This window comes from Ammodytes marinus (assembly GCF_949987685.1).
Source record: "Ammodytes marinus genome assembly, chromosome: 21".
Lineage (NCBI taxonomy): Eukaryota > Metazoa > Chordata > Actinopteri > Uranoscopiformes > Ammodytidae > Ammodytes > Ammodytes marinus.
In genome coordinates this window covers 16016270-16038478 of record NC_137225.1, presented here as the reverse complement: position 1 = coordinate 16038478, position 22209 = coordinate 16016270, and the positions used below count along the sequence as shown (strand labels likewise).

General features: G+C 40.1%; 1 protein-coding gene across 3 annotated transcripts in view; it reads right to left on the bottom strand.

Moving 5' to 3' along the window:
- oxsr1b (oxidative stress responsive kinase 1b) overlaps positions 1 to 21466 on the bottom strand; it is a 49204-nt gene extending 27738 nt beyond the window's left edge. For 2 of the 3 annotated variants that reach the window (XM_080050645.1, XM_080050646.1), the window contains exons 1-3: positions 21246 to 21466; positions 10973 to 11085; positions 3469 to 3577 (exon numbers count right to left, since the gene is read on the bottom strand). In XM_080050645.1, coding sequence (XP_079906771.1) covers positions 3469 to 3577; positions 10973 to 11085; positions 21246 to 21336 — 313 coding nt within the window. In that variant the 5' untranslated portion in view covers positions 21337 to 21466. The remainder of the gene's footprint in view (positions 1 to 3468; positions 3578 to 10972; positions 11086 to 21245) is intronic. The other variant, XM_080050647.1, reaches the window with a different exon arrangement.
- Positions 21467 to 22209: the final 743 nt, after the last annotated feature.

The window sequence follows — 22209 nt, the reverse complement described above, 5'->3', positions numbered from 1 at the left end:
TTGTGTATCTGTACAAACTCGACGTCATTGTAAAAGAGGGTCACCCCTCAATTGATCTTTCGAGGTTAAATAAAGGTTACAAACAAACAAACAAACAAATATTTGCATGGGACAACACTGAATAAATGACACTTTGTTACAATGTAAAGTAGTCAGTGTACAGCTTATATAACAGTGTAAATTTACTGTCCCCTCCAAATATCTCAAAACACAGCCATTAATGTCTAAAGTGTTGGCAACAAAAATGAGTACACTCCTAAGTGAAAATGTCCAAATTGGGCCCAAAGTGTCAATATTTTGTGTGGCCACCATTATTTTCCAGCACTGCATTAGCCCTCTTGGGCATGGAGTTAACCAGAGCTTCACAAGTTGCCACTGGAATCCTCTGCCACTCATTCAAGACGACATCACGGAGCTGGTGGATAATAGAGATCTTGCGCTACTCCACTTGGTCTCATCAGACCACAGAGATGGTTCCAGTGATCCATGTCCTTAGTCGGCTTGTCTTCAGCAAACTGTTTGCGGGCTTTCTTGGCATCATCTTTAGAATAGGTTTCCTTCTGGGACAACAGCCATGCAGACCAGTATGATGCAGTGTGCGGCGTATGGTCTGAGCACTGACAGGTTGACCCCCCACCCCTTCAAGCCCTGCAGCAATGCTGGCAGCACTCATACGGCTATTTTCAAAAGCCAACCACTGGATATGACGCCGAGCACGTGCACTCAACCTTCGTAAACTGGGCTGCAGGGCAGTATTCCAACATGTCCCCATCAAAGCTCCCCATCAGCATTTTGGCAGCAGTTGAGGGCCTCATCATGAGGTGACAAATCCATTTTCACCAAACTTGTCTTTTCACATGCTAAACTCAAACATTCAATTTAACAATCTGCCTTCAGGATGATTCCATTACGGGTGGCATTCGATTGAGCTCGGCAGCAGTGACTGTAGGTTTGAGGAAGGCTGCACACAAATCTCCTGGGAACACATTCCTCTGCTTGCCTTGGCATGACTCGTATTCTGTCCTAGTGTGTTTGAGTGGATGTCTCTCCGATGTGACTGACAGGTTATGCGGCACTCTAATGAAACAGTTGATCACATGTCACATTCCGGACAGGAATTTCCTGAAAAGCGCCGCGCCTGCGTACCTACCTCAAAACTCAACTTGACAGGCCTGGCCTTGAAAGGATTTGCTAGAGAGGAGGAAAGACTTGAAGACATGCCTTTATTTTTTATTTTTTTTAACTCTGCTCATTTGAATGAACTCCATATGACATGAAGTATATTTTATTTTTACGCGACACCAAGAGCAAAAAGTAGAGGATGGCATGTTTGGCATAATGCTGGCTCTTAGATGTATGTCGCTGTAACCAGAGGGGAGTGATGTGTGCCAATGGAAGACCAGCGACATGCAGTTTTCTATGGGCCATTTGTCAAGCGAGAATAAATGGCATACAAGTCAAAGTGGCATGTTGGTAAGAATGTGCTTACACTGAAACAAGAATATGCCAAGCCCCATTGATATCCACCAGTGTCATAGCAGATTATTAGAACTAAGAAATAAACATATGACAGTGCAGCAGTTCCTTACTGTTTTTGTCTGATGGACAGTGTCCCCACAGCCCTATCAGATGAGCCAAGAACTACCACCTCACTGACACCAACCATCATGCTCCAAATGTATTCATTTAAGTAATTTTTCAAATAGATGTTCTTTAACACTAATGGTCATGTAAACTTGTAATTTCTCACGGTAATGTTTTACCCCGACAAATTGATCCTGAAACTGACATTATTCAGGCTTGGTCTTTTTATTCAGTAGGTTCAGTCAAGTTGGTCTTAATTTTTCTATCAACGGATAGGTGTTTCAACGATTTATATGCATTACTTTTATAAGATCTATTTTGACTTCTGCTTGTTTGTTATCTAGTTTTCACATATTCATCTAAATCAGTACATGGGGTTTTCTGATGGTGAGCATGATTGATACATACAACAAGGAGGACAAGGCTTTTTAAACCCTAGTTCAAACACGCTGCATACTGTAAATCCTAAATCACAGATCTTTAAATCACTCAACCCTAATACGATAATAAGAAGTATCCCTAGTTGGGAATCAGTGTGCTCGTTAATAGTGGTATCTGTTAGTGCAACATGTGCGACGACATACCTTCTAAAAGTGCCATACGCCAGTAGAACGGCAGTGTTTTACAATCTACAGTGATATGACAGACGACTAAGCACCCTACAGTGTAGCAACTGTTTAAGGTATGTCTATGTTCAGCGCATCCGGAGCAAAATATTCCAACAAAGATTAAGAACTATGATCGACTATCACTATGTGGTATAACAACATTCTTCTCCATTAGGCATGAGACCTGTAGGAACGTTCTCAACAAAAACTGTCAGGGCTTTGTTAGATGAACTATCAAACTGTTGTCAGTCTTTCAACAGTGGAAGACAGCATGTAAAGTCGGATGGTGGACAATTTCTTACGCTCAACCAAGCCAGAGGAGCAGACAGGAGTTTTGCCCTCCCCTCCCCTCTGCCCTGTGGAGTGATGGTCTATAAACCTGACCTCATTTGAGGTCTGTCTCCATGGCAGACGTCGCCATGGCCATCATTCAATTACTCTGCACAATAAAACTCAACATCAAGGGCCTCTGAATAAACGGATAAGGGGAATGAGAGAGAGCATCTTAAGTGGTGTCTGCTCCTGCTGTGAGGCTGGCCGCCTGCTCAAGCGTCGCTTGGTGGGCACTGTGAACGCGGGATCAGCTGCAGAGCCAAGTGGCTCATGAGGGAGGCAGGCATACCACCTGGGCAGTGGGCACTATCCATTACAGTGGGACGCTGTTTACACAGGGGGCATGAGAGGAACAAGGGATGGTGGAAACAGAGTGGTAATGTTTAGTGTGTGAATGTATCTGTGCTTCTATAATATAGTGTGTGAGACTGAGAGCAGGATTCAGAGAAAAATTAGTGGCATTTTTTCTCTTTTTCTCCATGGTGGCCTCCTCTTCATGCTCCTATCACCAGTTAATTGCAGCGCTGCCACATGGGTGCCATGACACGGGCCTGCGAGCTGTTATTACCTCTGCCCTGTCATTAGCTCCTCCACTGTACCGAGTTAAAGCCCGGAAAGTGCTGGAGCTCACACAGGACACAATGAGGATCAGTGCTGTCACATTCCCTACAATCACAGTTAACAACACCGGCAGCACGTTGTCCATCTCTTCCGACTGGCCCTCTTTCATCTCGAGGGGCACTGCCTAACATCCTGGATGGCCCACAATATAACATAAAAGACCAGAGTTATGCTCCAAACCAAATTGTAATGTATGTGATCACAATGCTTATTGAACCGTGACTTTACAGTGCCGCACTGTTACTTAAACTCAAAAACTGCTCATTTAACCCTTTATTCTTAAAAATCAAAAAAGGAAGCCTTTGGAGGCATATGCACTTACCACCGCCGAGCAGCTTCATGACCAGCCAAAGCTCATCCTTTACCACAAACGATGTGTGGTAAGTCACGATGTTGGGGTGGTGGCACTGGCTCATGGCCTGGATCTCTTTCTGTTAGGAGGGAAAGAATGAGAGAGACAGAATATAATTAAAAAACAGAGATGTACATAACATTTAGATGATCTGATGACAGACTAGCTGTTTATTTGCCATTAACGTGACAGACTGAGCTGGTGTAATCCATTATGACATCATCATTTGGTGGGAATGAATTTGAGGTTTATAAACATTTTTATTTCATAACTTTCATGATCCATAAGTCCCACTCCAGAAGCAGCCAGAATACAGATATCTTTAGAGATGGTTACAGTCTTGGTGGTAGCGAGAAGAACACACAATATACCTTCCTTGTGTTTTCATCCAAGACAAATAATGCATTGCCTAGTAGCTCACTTTTCTCCTTTAGCTTCCACAAAAGGTATGAGAGAAGCCTGGAGGAAATAAACTGTGAACACAGTGACAATAAATGCCTATTCCTTTGATGCGGCAGTTATTCTTGAAATTTAGTGCAATACTTAAGTTCTTAATGTTGTCATATGAATATAATGCAGGGTCTATGCAGAAGCGAAAAAACTGTTGGTACTCAGCCCTTTATACAGCTTGAGGCTCTCCGTCAGAGAGAGAGACAGTGTGTGTGTGTGTGTGTGTGTGTGTGTGTGTGTGTGTGTGTGTGTGTGTGTGTGTGTGTGTGTGTGTGTGTGTGTGTGTGTGTGTGTGTGTGTGTGTGTGTGTGTGTGTGTGGAAAGCATGAGAGCTGAGGTAATGCTGGCACAGAAGTCTAATCCATCACTTCAGCACCAGTCCTAGTCATATAAAGATAGAAGGCTTCCTAAGAAAAAGTACATTTAGCTGAGTAGGGGCGACTGACTCACAGAGCTTTCAGCTTTTGCTGCCATTTCTTCAATTATACATTTAACAAACGCCTGGACCTGTTATGGAGCTCAACAGTAGTGCACAGTATCTCTGTACTTGTTGCAATGGTTATGCATATAACTGCAAATGAGATATAAGAGTATTAAGGTATAGTAATACAATCAGTCCTGAACCTTTTAAGGATTTCTAAGGTCATGCTCACACCCGTGGTGCACACCAAATGGGAGTTTGATACATTGTTTCGTTTTGTAGATAGGTTCGGTTTGCGTTCACAAATGCAAAACTCAAACAGACTATACATTGTAAACAAAAGTAGCGTGCACAGAAATGCTGTCAGACAGTTTGGCGAGTAAAAAAGCAAAATGCTTGCAATTTCTACCGTCTCGTACATCACAGATCATTGGCCAGTTAAATTCATCTTTAATGTGGAGTGCATATTGTAAAAGCCAGAATCTATTAAATGTAGTGCTACCTTCCTCTGTCATCATGTTACAATAGTAGCAGACTGTAGCGGAAAGATATCACGCAAAAGATGGCAAAATTATGCGTAAATACTACGATCCCTTTGATAAGTGCGGATGGGCTTCACACCAGCGATTATACGCTCCAGAGTTCACTTGCAAGCAGGCCGAGACCACCTCTTTCAAGCGGAGCAGAGTCCGGTTGTTAAGTGAACAGCACAGCACCAGACTCTCGGACTGCGTTCAAACCCAACCAAACCAAACGAATCAAGGGCTTAAGAGCTCCATGGTTCGTTGCAACCACACTAAACAAGGCTGGTGTGTATGGACCTAAGAATGATACTGCAAAATGTATTTGAAATTAGTATATCAAACAAATATTGAGTGAATTTGCTTCAAAAAAGGTATTCAAGTGTGCTACAAAGCAAAAGGGGAAAATATTACCATTTATCAAACTGAAAATCCCAATTATTTTGAAACTCAAGTATAGTCTAATCTAGAGCAGACACGATAAAATTAGTCAATCAAGAGGAAATTAATTAGTAACACATGACAATGCTTCTTTTGACCAAGTAAGCAATTTGAAGACGTCAGTTTGAGCTTTGGTGAAAATGTTATGGACATTTTCTGATAGATTTTTGAAATACTTTATTTTTGAATTTTCCTTTTTAATGAACATAAACACACAACAGAAAAAGTGAACACACAAGCAAAAGACAAAACAAAATAAACAACTAACATGGCGTACTCTACTTAACGGTTTCTAAGACATTGTTTAAATTAAAAGGTAAATGTTAAGCAAAAAATAAAAAGTCAAAAAGGTGTTTTTCTACTTTTCCTGAAATCTCATAACGGATTTTCTCCATACAGAGTGCTAGAGAACTCCATTAGCCACATATCAAAGCAAGGGGCTATCTCCTTATTCAAAACCAAAAATATTTTTTAGCTACACCCATCCCATACTGGATCGACACAGCTTTCATATGACCTAAAGTCTCTAGTTGTTGTGACTAGCCTAGAATGGCTGTTTCTGGGTTGGGATGGAGGATGTGGCTTTAGACATCTGAATAAAAACTAAATATGTTCTGATATTTTATAGACAAAACAGCTAACTGATTCATTACAAAAACAATCTGCAGATGAATAGAAAACATTAAACAATCAAACATTTCAGCCCTAATCCAATCATGACTGGCGTCACTACTGGTTCCACCTTTGGGGGATATTAAAATGATATCATGCAGAATTCATTTTACAATTGGAACCTTTCATGGAAACAATTATTTGATATAAAACCCACATCTAAAAGGGGTGATGGGTATTAAATTCACCAATATGTGGAAAGTAAAAGAAGTCCAGGGTGTGGTGACACATGGCATTTCATTATGTATTTTCTTCTGTTGATGGAATTGAGTATCACCTGCCTTTTCCCAGCCTTTGTGCTTAGGAAGTCAGAGTGTAACTTAAAATAGCTATTGAGTGTTGTACAGTAACAAGTGAACCACCTGTCAACGGAGAAACCTTAACACTGCAAGATAAAAACATTTGTTTAAAAGGACCAAATCAATAGATATGCTTTGCTGCTGAGTCATCACTACTTTAGCCCGCAGCCTTCAGTGAGTGCCTCCGCCAAGAGACGCTAGGGCAGGCAGGTGACATGACATCATGATGCTATTAGAAAGCACTTTACAAAAGTGGATTAAGCACATGGATTGAGTCGTCTTGAGGGTGGGTACAGACAAATGCATTGTACAATGACGTGTACAGACATGTTTAAACACACAAAAGTAAGGTGGAGTAAGGAAGGAGACACCTTTTCAGAGGTTCCATTCAGTTTGACCAATAACAGGTGAGCCCACACCTCTTTCCCTCTCAACCAAAGCTGTTTTTGACCATCAAGCAGTCCAATAATTTCCAGTCTGTTGGGCCAGACGGCGAGCTCTGCGGGTTGTCTCCCCTATCACACTCTCTCTGGACACTACATGCAGAGAGAGAGCAATAACGATATAGCCTGTTGGCTGCTAACACTCTATTCTCAGCACAGTGGAAGAGGCAGGTCACCGCAACTCTGTGGGCCGGGGTTACCCCAGAAAAGAAAAACAATGGGATAACAGGGAGGATATCGTGCTGTGGCAGTTGGCAGGTTGTCCCATCTTTTCCAGCAGACAATGTGCGAATGAGAGAGACTCTTTGTTATGGGGGATTAGGTCACTGTAAACCTACGATGCCACAAAGACAGTGGAAATGTTCTCACCGATCGAAAACCATTCATGTGACTGCTCTCTGTGTGACCCTCAACATTCAACCTTTGACATTTGAGGAAAGTTTGCACTGGGGAAATATTTTCACAGGTCATCTCAATGCTAACTGGAATGAATCCCTACATGATGCCAGAGACAAGCATTACAGAGCCTCTCCCTCAGAACCAGTCCTGTAACTTGTCCTTCATGAAATGTAGCATCATGCCTAACCCCAACCCCATGCCTCTAAATTATCCACTGAATCACCCATGTAGGTGATATTAGTTTTAACATCAGTTTTGTTGAGAGGCGATCTTTATCATCCAACCAGTCAATTCAACTATTAAGAGAAACACACCAGTCTTTTCATTTCTTGCAATCTAACATCTCTTTTGTGGTTCTCTGATTACATTTAATTGGCATTTGTCTCTAAAAATGCTTAACAAAGTTGTCCACAGTGATGTCTTCGAACCATCAAATATCTAGTGTATTTACTTCATAAACAATACAAATACTCCATTGTATAAGAATCATTTTCTGTGAACATGTAACAGAGATCCAGCTATCTGGCTGTGGGGAGGTTGCAATGAACTCATCCCACAAACAAAGGCACTCAGAGCAGTTTTATTCAAACCATCCGACCTGCAAACCACAAGTGACAACCCTCTCCGCCGCACACAAAGCCACCTGCAACACAAATGGCTTCCCTGGGCCGTGATTCAATTTCAGATATAATACACAAGACGGATGACATCAGCTGAAACACTTATTGTAACCTGTGTGTAGGACATCGTTGTCAAGCGACTTTTAATAATCACCATCTGTGCTGCATGCATAAACTGCATAGCATTAGCATAGTATCTCCCTCCCCACTACTGGCATCTGTATGCCATGTATCAGGAAGTTTTTTCTTTTTTTTTTCAATGAACAAGGAAGCCTTAAAAGAAGAAAATAATCAGGCTAATACATGTTCTGCATCATTTTTACACTTACCATTGTCATCATTTCATTACCATTTAATTTAACAACAAATTAGCCTTCGAATAAAAAACTGACTAGAAATTTTATTTACAAACTAATGAAAAAACAAATATTGCTTAAAATGTTTTAGTTTGTCAGTGGTGGACCAGAATGCAGACAGTCCACAATTTCAGATTAATAACGACTTCAGACCCCCCCCCCCCCCCATCCCCCTGTTACACCCATCTAATAAAACTGTCTTCATCCCCCTAATGGAAATCACATTGGTTCATAGAGTCAGTAACCTTTGGATTTGTTTACAGAAATAGTTCATTGTGACGTCACTTTTGTTTATTTAATATACACAACTGCAACTTGTCCCTGGTGAAATTCAGTCTAAACACATAACCTCTTGAGTAGGTTTAGCCTACAGGTCACATGAACAGATTCTCCAGGAAATAGTCAAGCAGTCTATTGTATTTTTCTATATTTGGGCCAGATCCTTGCAGTATTTGGCCTGCCTGAGGACCTTAAAACAGAGCAAAAAAAAAAAAAAAAAAGACCTATTGTCACAAACGGAATACAGTGCTGGGTCACAAACTGGTGCCACAGAATCGCACTGATGGCAGACGCACAGAGAGGCCACTATAGAAGCGATGTTACGTCACTATCAGTTACTCAGAGCCTAACACACACTCACAATGACCCAATCTCACTGCAGCAAGCACACATACACACTCATGAGAAACTATTGTGGGACAGAGACACTGCCAATAAATAGGAAAAGTAGAAAGTTATCGTAATGCTGAGAACACAAATATACTGGATCACTCCCTTCAGCTCAATTTAGACTTCCTATTCCTGAAGTATTTAATTTTAATTTAACGCTCTCAATATCTTTCTCAGGTCACTGCGTCGAAAAGTTATTTTAAAGTCAAATATTAACCAGTATTTTGCTGTAAGTCAGCTATTATCGCATAGGAACAAACCATAAACAATCGAACTGTAAAATTATGCAAGTGGATGAACCAACTGCACTTTACGGATTGAGCTTCAGTCACTGAAAAGCGCCTGTCCATCATACGGCTGTCAGTGCCAGGAATGACGTCTACAACATAACCTCCTCCGCATATGGAGACAATGACAGATTATTGCTTTTCTGAAGTTGAGGAATTTCACAGGTGAATTTCAAGACTAGCACGTTTTTTTTCTAAACCCTGTGGCATGGCATCTTCCTTTAAAAGCGGCTTCTTTGGAGAAGCAATCTGGGTTCAATTTAACACTTCCTCGCCGTTCAACCGGGCACCCAGCAGGCCATGGAAATTGGGGGGGCGATGGGGGGGAGGGAAACCACAGGCAGGAAATCCGACCTCGCTGTATTTCATGTGACCGCCTGCTCTGAGAATCCGGGAGCAACATTCCCCTGATTCATCCTCCAGAAACTGGGGAGGGGAGGGGGGAGGTTTAGTATTGCCTGTCAGCAGTGAGAAAAACCTTCCAGTAATCTCTAATGATCTTCCATGCACACTTAGCTTGAGCTTAAACAATATCCATTTCCCACAGGTTTCTTTCACAGACTTTTGGATGAGAACTTGGGAGAAAGGTCTGAAGAAAATCCATTCATCATTCTTCTGGTCTGCATGAACAGCAGCTCGTTTCACCATTGTCACACCAAAATCTGAAGTTTGTGGCTGCGCTGGAACAGAATGGGAACTGACAGCCACCATGCAACTTCTGCACAAGATTGTGCCCAAGCCAAGTAATGTGCCACAGCTGTATAGCTATATAAAACAAAGAGCCTTTATTGAACTGAGGAAATATCATGCCATACTGTAAAATAACCTGCAATTTAGTTGAAAAGAATAAATACATTTTGTACATAAGATACTCATTACCATTTTTGAAGCCATAAGCCATGATCACTTCTATGCGCAGGGGAGTTTCATATAATCCTTTCACCGCTTGAGCTTAATCCTAAACCTCATGTCAAATGGTAAATGATGTGCCGAACTGCGGGACAAGATTGCACTGACACAATACGGTTCTTATGGAAGACGTCCCACGGTGGTCTGATAGTTTCCTGGCAGTTAAGTGCAGTGCTTCTTCAGAGAACAAACGGAATGGTGTTTGAAGTGATGGGGATGATTGGAGGAGGGCTCGGAGAAAAAAGAAAAGATGGAACTAACTCCATCCACAATTCGCAATCCGGTGCTGTAAAAGGAGCAGCTCTTTGATCACACATTAAAAGTTAACAAGGTCACAAATATGTCCAACTGAAAAATCACATTATGTTATCCATTTTTGAAGAAAAAAATGTATTGTAAATGCATTATTAAAAAGGAAGTAAAAAGGTATTTGAAGAAATGCTCCTCTCCATCTCCCCTGTCTTTTTGCTTGATTGACAGCAGCTGGCAGCCAGCCAGCATGCCGGTGTTACACCATGTGGACAAGAGACACAGTAAACAAACTTGTGCTGCAGCCTACATGTCTCAGGCAGACAGCGTGTTGTTGTGTCATTGAATATTCAGCAACACATCAGCATCTACTCCAAACAAGGTGACATTTGCCAGCACGAATACATGCTGTTTAATGTCTGCAAACTGACGTCAGCAGTGCACTTTTCCACAGTGAATGTTTGTTTGGTCGCACGCTCAACAGAAAGGTGCAGAACAAGACGTATGTTCATGTTTGTAAGTAAAATAAGAAGGAGACTTTAGCAGGGAAGGAATAATGTGGATTGTTGTTCTAAGTCTGTGGCTCTTGTGTTGTGCAGATGGCTTCGATGGCTGCCAATGATAGACCGAAGGCTGATGTTGCTGCTGCTTAAAGTTAAAAATTGATAGGCAGAGTTTAAAAAGGGTATCTCCATCTATGTTGACAAATCTAACTTAGCATTTTACTTGTTGTCTTACCAGGAGTTCGTCCATACTAGTTTGGCACTTCTCTAGGTTGATGCGTTTGATGGCCACCTTCTCCTTGCGTGGTAAACAGTAGGCTGCTTGAACCACTGCTGTGGCCCCACTCCCTAAGACAGAAAGGAAAACAACACATTACTATCGTCTAGATTACAATTCACCATAATATTAGTTATCTCAGACAACACTGTTGTAGAAGGCAACTTTGCACATTCATTTAACCCTTATGCCCCGTTGGTGGAATTCTGTGTATCTGGGGTTGCATTTTTGAGATAATTTTGGCTGTGATTGTCCCCTATCCATAAAATTTGGTAAGGAGGTGTGTTTCACAATGAAGTTTTGATATTCTGAGTTTCATCCATTTCCACTTCATTTTGACTGTGTGAGATGTTTTTGTTACACTGGGACCGCTAACTACACGATTTGTACCATTGACTTCCATTATAACGACATTTTTTGACACCCCCCTTAAAATTAAAGTGAAAAATATTTTTGACTGTAATTTCCCATTTCTCTGTAGTAAACTTGATAAGGTTATGTAAAAATAAGGTCAATAAAAAAAATGCCCCGTTTTAGCCCCCCCCCCCTGACCTCTATGGTGACCCTTTACAACAAATTGGCATCCTTGTGTAATTCATGGCTGCAAACCAGTTAAAAAAATTAAAAAATACAATAAAATTGTTTTGATGTGTAGTTAGTGAACAAATCTTTTAGTCAGAATGGTTGAAGTTAAAAAAAAAAAATCCAGGAGTGTGGCTGTGTGTACTCAAATCAAATACACTGAAATCCTTGTCTAAAAGATGCCATTTCGTAAACTCATAGAAAGCCATAAAACCAGTATTTTTGATTCCTTGGCCATGCCAAGATAAAATCAGAATTTATATAATGTTTTGCATTCATTTTGAAGGTAAGGCATCACATTTTAGGTTTTAACTATTATCTAGTTGATTTATGAATTTCATATGGTGTATTACTGGGGGAAAACTTGCCTCATGACACAAACCTGAAAAAAAATTGGATTTTTCATAATTTTAAAAAATTTCAGGAATACTGGCCACTGCAACAACAAATCTAAAGAAAAATGTCAAATGTGTTTGGATATGGATGGGGGGGGACTGTTGTCTGCATGTCCATGACAAAATAAGATTGTGTGTGTATGTGTGTGTGTGTGGGGGGGTGTGTGTGTTTGCATGTGTCATACGATATTAGGGCTGCAAATCTGTACCCCTTGTAATTTCTCTCCTCTCATACACACACACAAGCACACTTTCACACACACACATGCACTTACACATGCACACACACACACAAACAAACACATACACACACACTCACACACTAAAAAAAAAAAAAAAAGCTGTTATTTTGTAGTTTTAGTGAGTGGTTTTCATCATAAAAATTCATATTTTGATGATAAAAGAGGTGATAAAATGGGTAAATTTTACTATTCTCTTTCATTTTACCCAATTGCATTGTGTTTTCTGCAGTAATATGGGAAATCAGAGGCAAAAAAAATGTTTCACTTTAATTTAAAGGCGGGTTGCCAAAAAGTTTTCTTATAATGCAAGTCAATGGTAGAAATCTAACTTTTTTTATTCAATTTGACATTATTCAAAAAGTAATAATGCCCCAAATTCAATTTTCTCACCTATTGTTCAGATGGGTGAGCCGGTGATACTAATAATAATCAAAGTTAAAAAAAATATTTGAATATTGAATTTTAGTGTATTTTTCAAAAAAGCGGTTGGTGGTATATGATCGAAACTGGCATCTAAAGGGTTAATTTTTAATTGTGATTAATTAAATCATGACATAGATTGAACAACAACCCCTTCATGAAAAATATGGAAAAAAAATGGTGAAAAAATATTGATCTTTCATCATTTTAAAGCAGTTTAAAGGTCAAAATACACAAAATGTACGAAGCGGTCCCAGTGTAACTTTTTTATTAAATCTGACATTAAACAAAAAGTAATAATGCACCAAATATAATTTTCTCACCTATCATTCAGATGGGTGAGCCGGTGATACTAATAATAATCAAAGTTAAAAAAAATATTTGAATATTGAATTTTAGTGTATTTTTCAAAAAAGCGGTTGGTGGTATATGATCGAAACTGGCATCTAAAGGGTTAATTTTTAATTGTGATTAATTAAATCACAACATGAATTGAATAACAACCCCTTCATGAAAAAAATGGAAAAAAAAATTGTGAAAAAATATTGATCTTTCATCATTTTAATGCAGTTTAAAGGTCAAAATACACAAAATGTACGAAGCGGTCCCAGTGTAACTTTTTTTTAACGGGGCATAAGGGTTAAGGCTACACCTTAGGGCTGTTAGGCTTCTTTTAATTGTTTGGCCCTTCCCTGACCCCTGTCTACATCCAAAAAGAATGTCCACTGTATGATAATAGAGCTAACTTTAAGCATTATCACAAAACGTTGACTCTGCTAAAAGAGGCTCAGAATTTGGAGATGTCCCCCTTTCAGGAACTCACATCTTCCTTGGCACAATCTGAAGTGTTGCCATTCATTGTAAACAGTGAATTATTCATAACAGCAACAAGTACCTCAATCCAGAACATGAAAGTAGCTCTAAAACTTGGAGGATTCAAGAATGCAAAGTTTATTTGTCACCTACACCTACTTACAGTATGCAACTATGCATCATAACTGAACAATATTACTGATTAATAGGTTTCAATATGTTTTGTTTTTTTGTATTTTTTTTAATGTAAAGCTATAAAACAGCCTTACTTTCCATGATTTCAGGACTTGGCATGAACATTGTCTAAAAGTTGAATCAAGGCATAAGTCATGAGCTACTTTATACAATCACAACAACTATTTTGATCTACAAGCAAACATATAGATTAACATTAAATGAAGGTCTAAAGCTTGATCCTTCAACAGTTGGCTAATCCTTATCTTGAGTATTTTGTTTGATTGTGATTTGATAGAGGTAAGAGGTAAGCATCATGTGAGGTCATTTCACTGCTTTTATTTGATACCATGCACACACACACACACACACACACAGCTGTTTCCGTAAGATCCTGGGAGTGAATGTGACGCAGAACAACACTAGGTGCACAGTCTCCTTGGTGCCACAGGCTTTGTTGATTCAAAGAGCGAGAGGTGAGTTGGTCCACCCTCCAGTAAGCTTTTCCTAACCTCCCTCATCTTAGCTATGCCCAAATATTAACAAAGTGCTCATTGTTTGGAGTTTTCATTGCACCAGCGTTATGGAGGTTTAAAAAGAGTTCTGTGATTTTAAGTTAAAAGAAAAGTGGTCCCCGAAGACATGGCTGCTTTTTATTTAACGGTTTTCATTCACGATAATGAGGACTTCGGGCTATATGAGATAACTGGAGAATAAAAACAGAACAGATCTATTGAAAATGGATTAAACTAAAATTAATCCAGAACTCTCACTCCCTCAGATAATCAAATAATATTGCACAGACCTTGTAATTGATTGACAGAGAGTAACGGTCATTTTAATCATCATGAAAATAAATCATGAATAAGCCTATACTTCTCCTTATAGTTGTGGTATATAGTAGTGGGTGCCATCTATTGACTGGCAACCTCCGATAATGTGTGGAACTTGGCCTTTGCTCAAAAGTAAGGGGCCAAACAGATCCGTAAAGACATCCCTCCCAGCCCCTCACACCACTGCCACCAGCAATACCAAACAAACCTCTGGAGGGTGGCCAGTGACGGGGAGCGCGGCCCTGGCTGCACCACAGGGAGCCAGTTGCCCTGTCCACATTGGAGTGTAAATTCCTCCACACAAACAAACAGCCAGTCGTCAGGGGTGGCTGGACATGCTGGAGAGCATGTGTGCTTGCTTGCGTGTGTGTGGATAGGATGAGGAGATTTTTGGGTTTGAAGCAAGCAAGGTCAAGGCGGGGCACCCAGGCTAGATCTACCAGCTAGTGGGGACCTCAAGCGTAATAGGGACTTTAAGCAATGACGGTTGAGAGGACAGCTACGGCGTCCTCTGAAGATTCTAAGGCGTTGCCGTTATAGTGGAATCCAATATCACTAAGCAACATAGACCTGATGCTCTTTGTCATTTTCTACAAAGCCAAGCACAAGGTTACTCTATACGGAGTGGTCATGTATCCACTTGTATCCAGTTACATGATTATTCAATAATTCACAATGTCTTTGGAGGTTCTAATTTTATAAATTAAGCCAAACATCGCCACATCTCTGTCGTTCTCACTGACATAATCACCGCACTTTCCATCAGAATGCAGCAGCCCCCCTTCCTCAAAAAAGCAAGCACTGCAGTAGTGCCAATCTTTTGGAAAAGTCAGGCCAATAACATCTAATCTGCTAAACAGTCTGGCACAGACACAAAGGCTGCATAAGCAGGAGGAGGTGTTTTTCTCTCGTTTGTAAAAAAGTTAAATTAATTTTATTTTACAGATCAGCACAGTCAACTCTTTAAAAAATACAAATAATAATTAAAAAAAAACTCTCCAGTCTATATTTTTCTATTCCAGAGGTGCAACAACAAGATTGAGCTTGTTTTGGAAGTGGAGGGCTAAATCAATTCTATAGATTAAGTTACCACATTAGGCTAAATCAAATGATGGTGTGATCAAGCTGCCAGATGTTGACGTGGCTCAGAGGCCCGGGGCATATATAAAAAAAAAAAAAAAAAAATGTACTGGCTCAATATAGGCCCCTGATCTAAGAAGGCCCAAAACATTGTCATTTAATACAATACATTATTGACTGGCTCATGATAGGCCCCTAATCTTCGTAGGGAGGGCGTACAGAGATGGGCCTATCATGAGCCAGTAAAGAAAAAGGAAAAAAAAAAATCACATTATTTCTGGCCTATGAAGATCAGGGGGCCTATCATTCACCAGTACATTTTTGTTATTTTTTTTTAAGTAACATTGTTCGGGGCAACGCAGATCAAGGGCCTATATTGAGTTGAGCCAATAAAAACAAAACGAAGAATTCAAAGAGAGAAGTTGCTTTAGGATAAGGGATTATTTTTTTTTTAATTGGAAGGCTGACTTGACTGACTGGATTTTTTAAACATTTGTATTTTTATTTCTGCTTTTTGGTATTTCTGTGTCTCCAAATGATTCCAGAAAATAGCTCTAAATAGCTCACATAGGACACAGTTGATTTAACCATAGTTTTCCTCTCGAAGTGCACCAGATTGATGCATTTTACTTTAAAAGGTTCCCATTTTTCTTTCGGGGGGGCATGCCCCCGGACCCCCCTAGAAGGGCCAGGGTCCCCACCGCAGACTCCTCCATTACTTTGAAAAACACTGTAACCAACCATGTGTGTTTGGTTATTAAAAGTCATTATACCAGGAGGGGGTTTTGTACATGTTACCTCATGTGTTTTGTATTTCATCAATAGAGATATTGTGGTGTAGAGTCGACAAACATGGCTTTTACGCATCTGTATTGTAAGACCGCCGCCCGGGGGGGCCTAGTGGCAGGTTAAGGCAGGCCTGCAGAGGTCATGTAAGGTTTTGGGATTGTTGATTAGAATTTGTTTTCATGTTAACTTCCTTTTTTTCCATTTCATTCTCCAAACTCAAAGCTTCTTTAGCACTTTAAGATAACTGCATGAACAGCCTAGGGAATATGTCACTGAGCTGACAGCAGCATGTTGATTCAATTGGTTTCCATTGATTCACTTTTATAATTATCCCAGCATTAGTCAATTATTCAGATCCCTGAAGGCTTCCTTGATATGGATGAGTTTTACAATACTAAGATCTTCATTTATACCTGAATGACATATGAAAATTTAAATTTGTTCGGCTTAGTTTTTTGGTTTCACCGCCTAATTTTTGTTTAAGGTAACTCTGTTTTAATTGATCACAGCACTCGATGTAAAGGTCTACTTGTACGCGAATCAACTTGCGAAACATTGACAAAACAATCATGATCTTTGAAAAGCAGCCAATGTTTTCTGTAAGCATGTTTCCCCAAAACAAGTCAAGCTTTGCATGGGAGGAAACCATCCGAACATTGTACTGTAACCTGTCAGTATGTGAATGGGACATGCAAGACTGGAGTTGTTTCTTCCAAATGAACATAACTGTTTAAGCCCAAATAGTAGTGAGGGCTTGGCATTGACCCGCAAACTAGGATGTTTGTCCTTAAAAGGATTTTAAATTAATTTGAGTCTGGATAGGTTTGCATTCTCCTATTCTGTTGCATCTGTATGAACCCAAAACATAAGAAAGATGGCAAAATACAAAGTATTAGTAAATAAAATAATAAGCTTAATTAGGACACAAATAAGCAGCTTTAAACTTCATTAAAATGATGTAAGCGGATCAAACACCATTAAGACACCAAGAGGCAATTTAAATCTTAAGGTTTAATTTAAGCGCTCACGACATGTGGACTCAAAATAAAACGATATCTGACACACGCCCCAACACTTGCCTGTAGAAAAATGTGAAAGTGTGCTATAAGGTTGATACAGAACATATGCTTGTTCTTTCTCACCACAGAAAAAGTACATAGTGCCCAGTACGATAATATCATTTCAGATTAGCTTGGCCTTGCATTAGCTCTTTAATGGAGCAGTAGGTCAACAGCCTTGTGGCAACAGCAGCAGCTTTCAGATGTTCCTGCCCTCACCAGGTCAGTTTGGGTCTACCAGAGAATCAGTCCTTTTTTATTACATTTCCTCTGCATACCTGGCTGACATTCCACACATTATTCGGGGTATGATGAGAAATGTCACACATGACTAAAATGTTGCACCAGCAGCCAACCACTACCTCTTACTGTGTTCACAATATCCCAAGATACAACCTTATAAAAATACATTATTTTTAGCCTATACCTGGGGGTAGCTCGCCTTTGTGAAAAAATCCACGGAACATAATCATGGGGAAGTTAAGTTTTGTTAAAACCAGGGGAGTAGACAAGAAACAGAGAAGAAACATGGTTGCCGCAGGTTACAAACAGTGGGAGCAGAAAGTTTCCAGTGCAGATTTGCCAACATGAATGATCTAAAGTCTGATCCAGAATGAGAGAGAGAGCGAGCTGTACTTTTTGTCTTTCCTATGGGCTCTGTCCAGTATGATCCAATGCTCAGTGGGGTGAAAAGAGTGGGTGTGAACCGTGTAATAATAACAAGTCCTCTTTCCCTGGGGGAGTTACCAAAACAATAGCACTGCTGGGCATTCTGGGTATGCAGAGCCATCCTCACAACCCCGGCCTTCAAGTTGAGCAGAAGAGCTGGAAATCTCTCTGGATTGTGGGTCAGAATCGCCCAAATAGCAGGCGGTTTTCAACACTAAAACTCTCGGCCGGATGTATCCATAAGGGTATTTTTAAGCACTCTAAATCTGACCACAAGAATAGGGACATCCTAAATCTTTTTTCTACCATACACTAAATAGCAATAAGTATGGGTATTGGAACGCAGGGAGAGTTTCTGTTGGAGTTGGCTGGGTTTAGGTCTGGGAGTAGCAGTAGTTTAGCTTCACCAGCGGCTACCTGTTGAGGTGTTAAATGCTGCTTATACTCAAGTAAAGCTTAAACAATCCGCTTTAATTGAGTCCATCAATAAAAATTATACAAGAATTTTATATTTTATAAAATTACAAAAAATAATCTTTTTTCCACTTCAAAACTAAATTGTCCTGCTTCTCTTTGACCTATATGATAATAACTCAACATTGTACAGTTTTGAAGTGTTGGTCGGACAAAATAATTTCTTTAATCACCCTTAGGTTTTCAAGAAAATAATCTGTGGGTTATTTGATAATAAAAATATTCATTATTTGCAGCCGCATTACTACTGGAATACTGAGAAAACAGGAAGGTCGTCTCTTTTCAATTTGTGTGCACTAGTATCGTACTGAATGTTGTGGTGGGATATTAAATCACTCTTTTAATTTAATGAATGAGTAAAGCCTTGAGCAGTTTAAAACCTTGGTACAACAACAAAAGGTCTTGACGGAGAGACACAAAAAAGTTGCTTTATATTAACTTTCTTATACAAACATAAGCCTGAAATTTGCAGTACTCAAAACTGCTTTTGTGTTTACCCACCCACCTCCCAGAATACACTCTCCAAAACACTACCACAGCCCACCCCTGACTGATTGTGCAATCTTGGAATAGAGAATATGCCAAACATGAACTCACACTACTGTCTTTAAAGCTCAAGTGTTTTCTTTTTGTAAGTTATAAGTGGCCAAATCCTGCCTGTTGAAGCCTCTATCTCAGGTTTTTCACCCTACAATTGATTTAAACTAGTTATGGTTTAGGAACAGGCAACGTGTTTAGGTAAATCCCAACGACAAATGTCAAGTTGGTAACCTGAGGAAAAGGGTGTCAGGAGGTGACGACAATTCACTGTGATCCCCACTCTACATGATAGGAACAGCATGGAGCTCTTCAGTGTCCATTTATAGAGAAAGTATATTCCCAATATTTCCTCATAAACAAAATGGATCAAATGAATGAATGTAAAGTTTTTTTAACCAATCAATCACTGAACCTGTAGGAGGTCAGACAAATTTAAGAAGCTCATCCATTAAATTCTACTTTTCAAAACTTGTGTGAATTGAATTCAGAACACATGTTTGATGATATACAAGGTGGATCAACTACTCCTTCAGATTTAAGAGCATGTTCTGCTAATCACCTTTCCGTAACTTCTACAAGCGAGGGGAAGTAACTGGGCGAACTGCACGATTAATTTCCTAAGTTAAGTTGATAAACTTGAAGCCTTGCCCTGTCCCTATGTAAGCACGCTGCTGTCCAACCTAGAAATACCATTGCCAGTTTCGAACCTTTGTTGGCAATGTGTCACTCATTGCGTAGAAAAATGCCGCGGAACTGGTTTTCTATACAAGAGGGGCTTTAACTGTGCATGGATTGCTAAATTGCGGGGCGTTATCTTGTGGGGTGCCTGAGATCCAATTTTCCAAGAACCGGAGAGGGGAGGGAATGTAGAGTAAGTCCCTTTAAAAATACCCAAAAAGGTTAATTTAGTGCCTGCAGAATGGCCCCTCTTATAAACACACAGAGTCCCTGTAGAGGAAACGCTCACCACTTAGGTAAAGTAAACCAGAGGCACAAACTTACTGATTTTGAGAGGACAATACTTTGCTTGTATAACACACTTCTTCGAATTCTCCTTCATCACAAAAAAACATTTCTGGAATTCACAAGTAAAAGATGTGGTTCCTTAGGCCGGTTGACCAGGACTGACAAGGCTTTGCCAAGCACAGGTAAAAGGTTCTGTATGCCCCCTGTCACACTGGAAGATTACAAAGCAATTATTGTGGAATTGAAGAACACTTCCTCGGCCTAAGAACAATTGCCAATGAGGGTTCAATCCAGATGGGTTTCAAGAAAGAATTGTTGGTGATGTTACCTAGCAAATTATCCAATATCTCTGTCATACTGATGAATCCCCCTAGAGCTCCCACATAACTGAATTAATTCAGGCAGTAAATTGCCCGAAACAATACGCTTACTCCAGGAATGACCATGAAATCCAATATCTGGACCTTGCAGTGGCAACACCAGTTTTTTAGAAGAAAAAAAAAGTTCTGTGTTTGAATATCCAGTATGTTTTAACTGGAAATGGGCGTGAGCAGTGAGCACACATGCACTGAGGTCTCCGACTTATCTACAATAGGCCAACTCATACTTTGCTTTAGCCTTTTCTAATGTAGTGATTTCCCCTAATACAAAAATAACTTTGAGAAGATGTGATTTGTAATATCCCTTATGTTAAAAGAAATAGCAGGTTGAGTTCTACCTAAAACGTCAAAACAGACTAAATTGAAATAAGATATAAGCAAATCATCTTGTTATTTCGTAGATACAAAGCCCTCTATCTGCAGTGTGTTTAGGTTTAAAATCAAAGTGTTTATCTAGCTTTTTCGCATAAATAGTGGTTTCTTTTTCCAGCAAATATTCAGAGCCTGCTAGACAGCAATAACGCTATGATGCTCGTTTATGGTTCCGGCGTAGCCCCAGTGGACGGGGTGACGAGTAAAAATTCAATTGACTCCGCACCGCCCGGCTGGGATTACCAAATTGGCGTGCGCGATGAATTTAACCAGTTCCAGAAGAAAGAAGATGCCTTCTAGTCGTGAATTACACATGAAAGATATCAGCGCTCATTTAAGCTGTTATAATAAAATAAACCCTCTTTTTGGAGAGCTAACGGCCGTCATTCACTGGCTGTCGGTTGACACATACGTTAAGCTAACAAGTCATGGATCATCACATACCAATCACCTCGTGTAGCTCATAGTCATCTTTGTTGATGGACCAGGGTTGGGAGCTCAGGTCAGGCTCAGACATGGCTGTGGACATCTGCATGACGCCGTCCTATCCGTTAGAAAAGGTGGTGAAATCCAAAGGGCCGTGCGTTAAAAAAATAATAAATCAAAGTAATCCAAAGAGGACCAACAAGGGCGACACTTCCCCCTTCTTTGCGAATCCTGCAGCACTCCTGTCATTCCCAAAGTTTGACACTAGCCTGAGCAGCCCCGCCTACCGCATTCCTACTGAGAAAATGTGGACCTTCCCGGCGGACATGTTGAGTGTAGAAAACGCTGTGCTGCGGAGTCCAGCTGTTTTGAAGTAAAGAGGAAATTTAAATTGGCACAAGATAACGGCTAATTACCATGGACATTTTATAATTAGTCTTCTTAGCAGCGGCTAAAGAGACGACGCCAAACGTACAGACGCACGAGCTCGACCGTTAAAAACGTTATAGGCTATGTTTACAGTTGTTTACTCGTAACTATCCTTCGGTATTTTACTTTGTATGCAAAAACCATAGATAGTATAATAAAAAACAAGCCGGTGTGTTTTAATATTAGGTGAAATGTTCCCCAAAACTATGGTTTCCGCCACACTTTCAATGGCGGACAGCTGACTTGATACACTTTCGGCCCGGGAAAAGCCTTGCAGGTATTCGCGCTTCTCATAAAGCCAACAACGACTCCTTCTTTATTTTTCTCTGGTTAGATATATCTATGCCCTCTACAGTCCACACTAAAAACAATTTGAGTGAATGAGAGAATGTTCCGGTGGAAACTCAAACAGGCTGAGCAGTGCTACCTGACATACAGAACTCGGGGTAAAATCTTGTGATTTCAATTGAGTGAAAAGAACGAAAAGAAGCGTGTTGCTTAGGAGACATCCTCTCCTCTGATTGGACAGTACCACGTCCCCCTCTCATTTTGA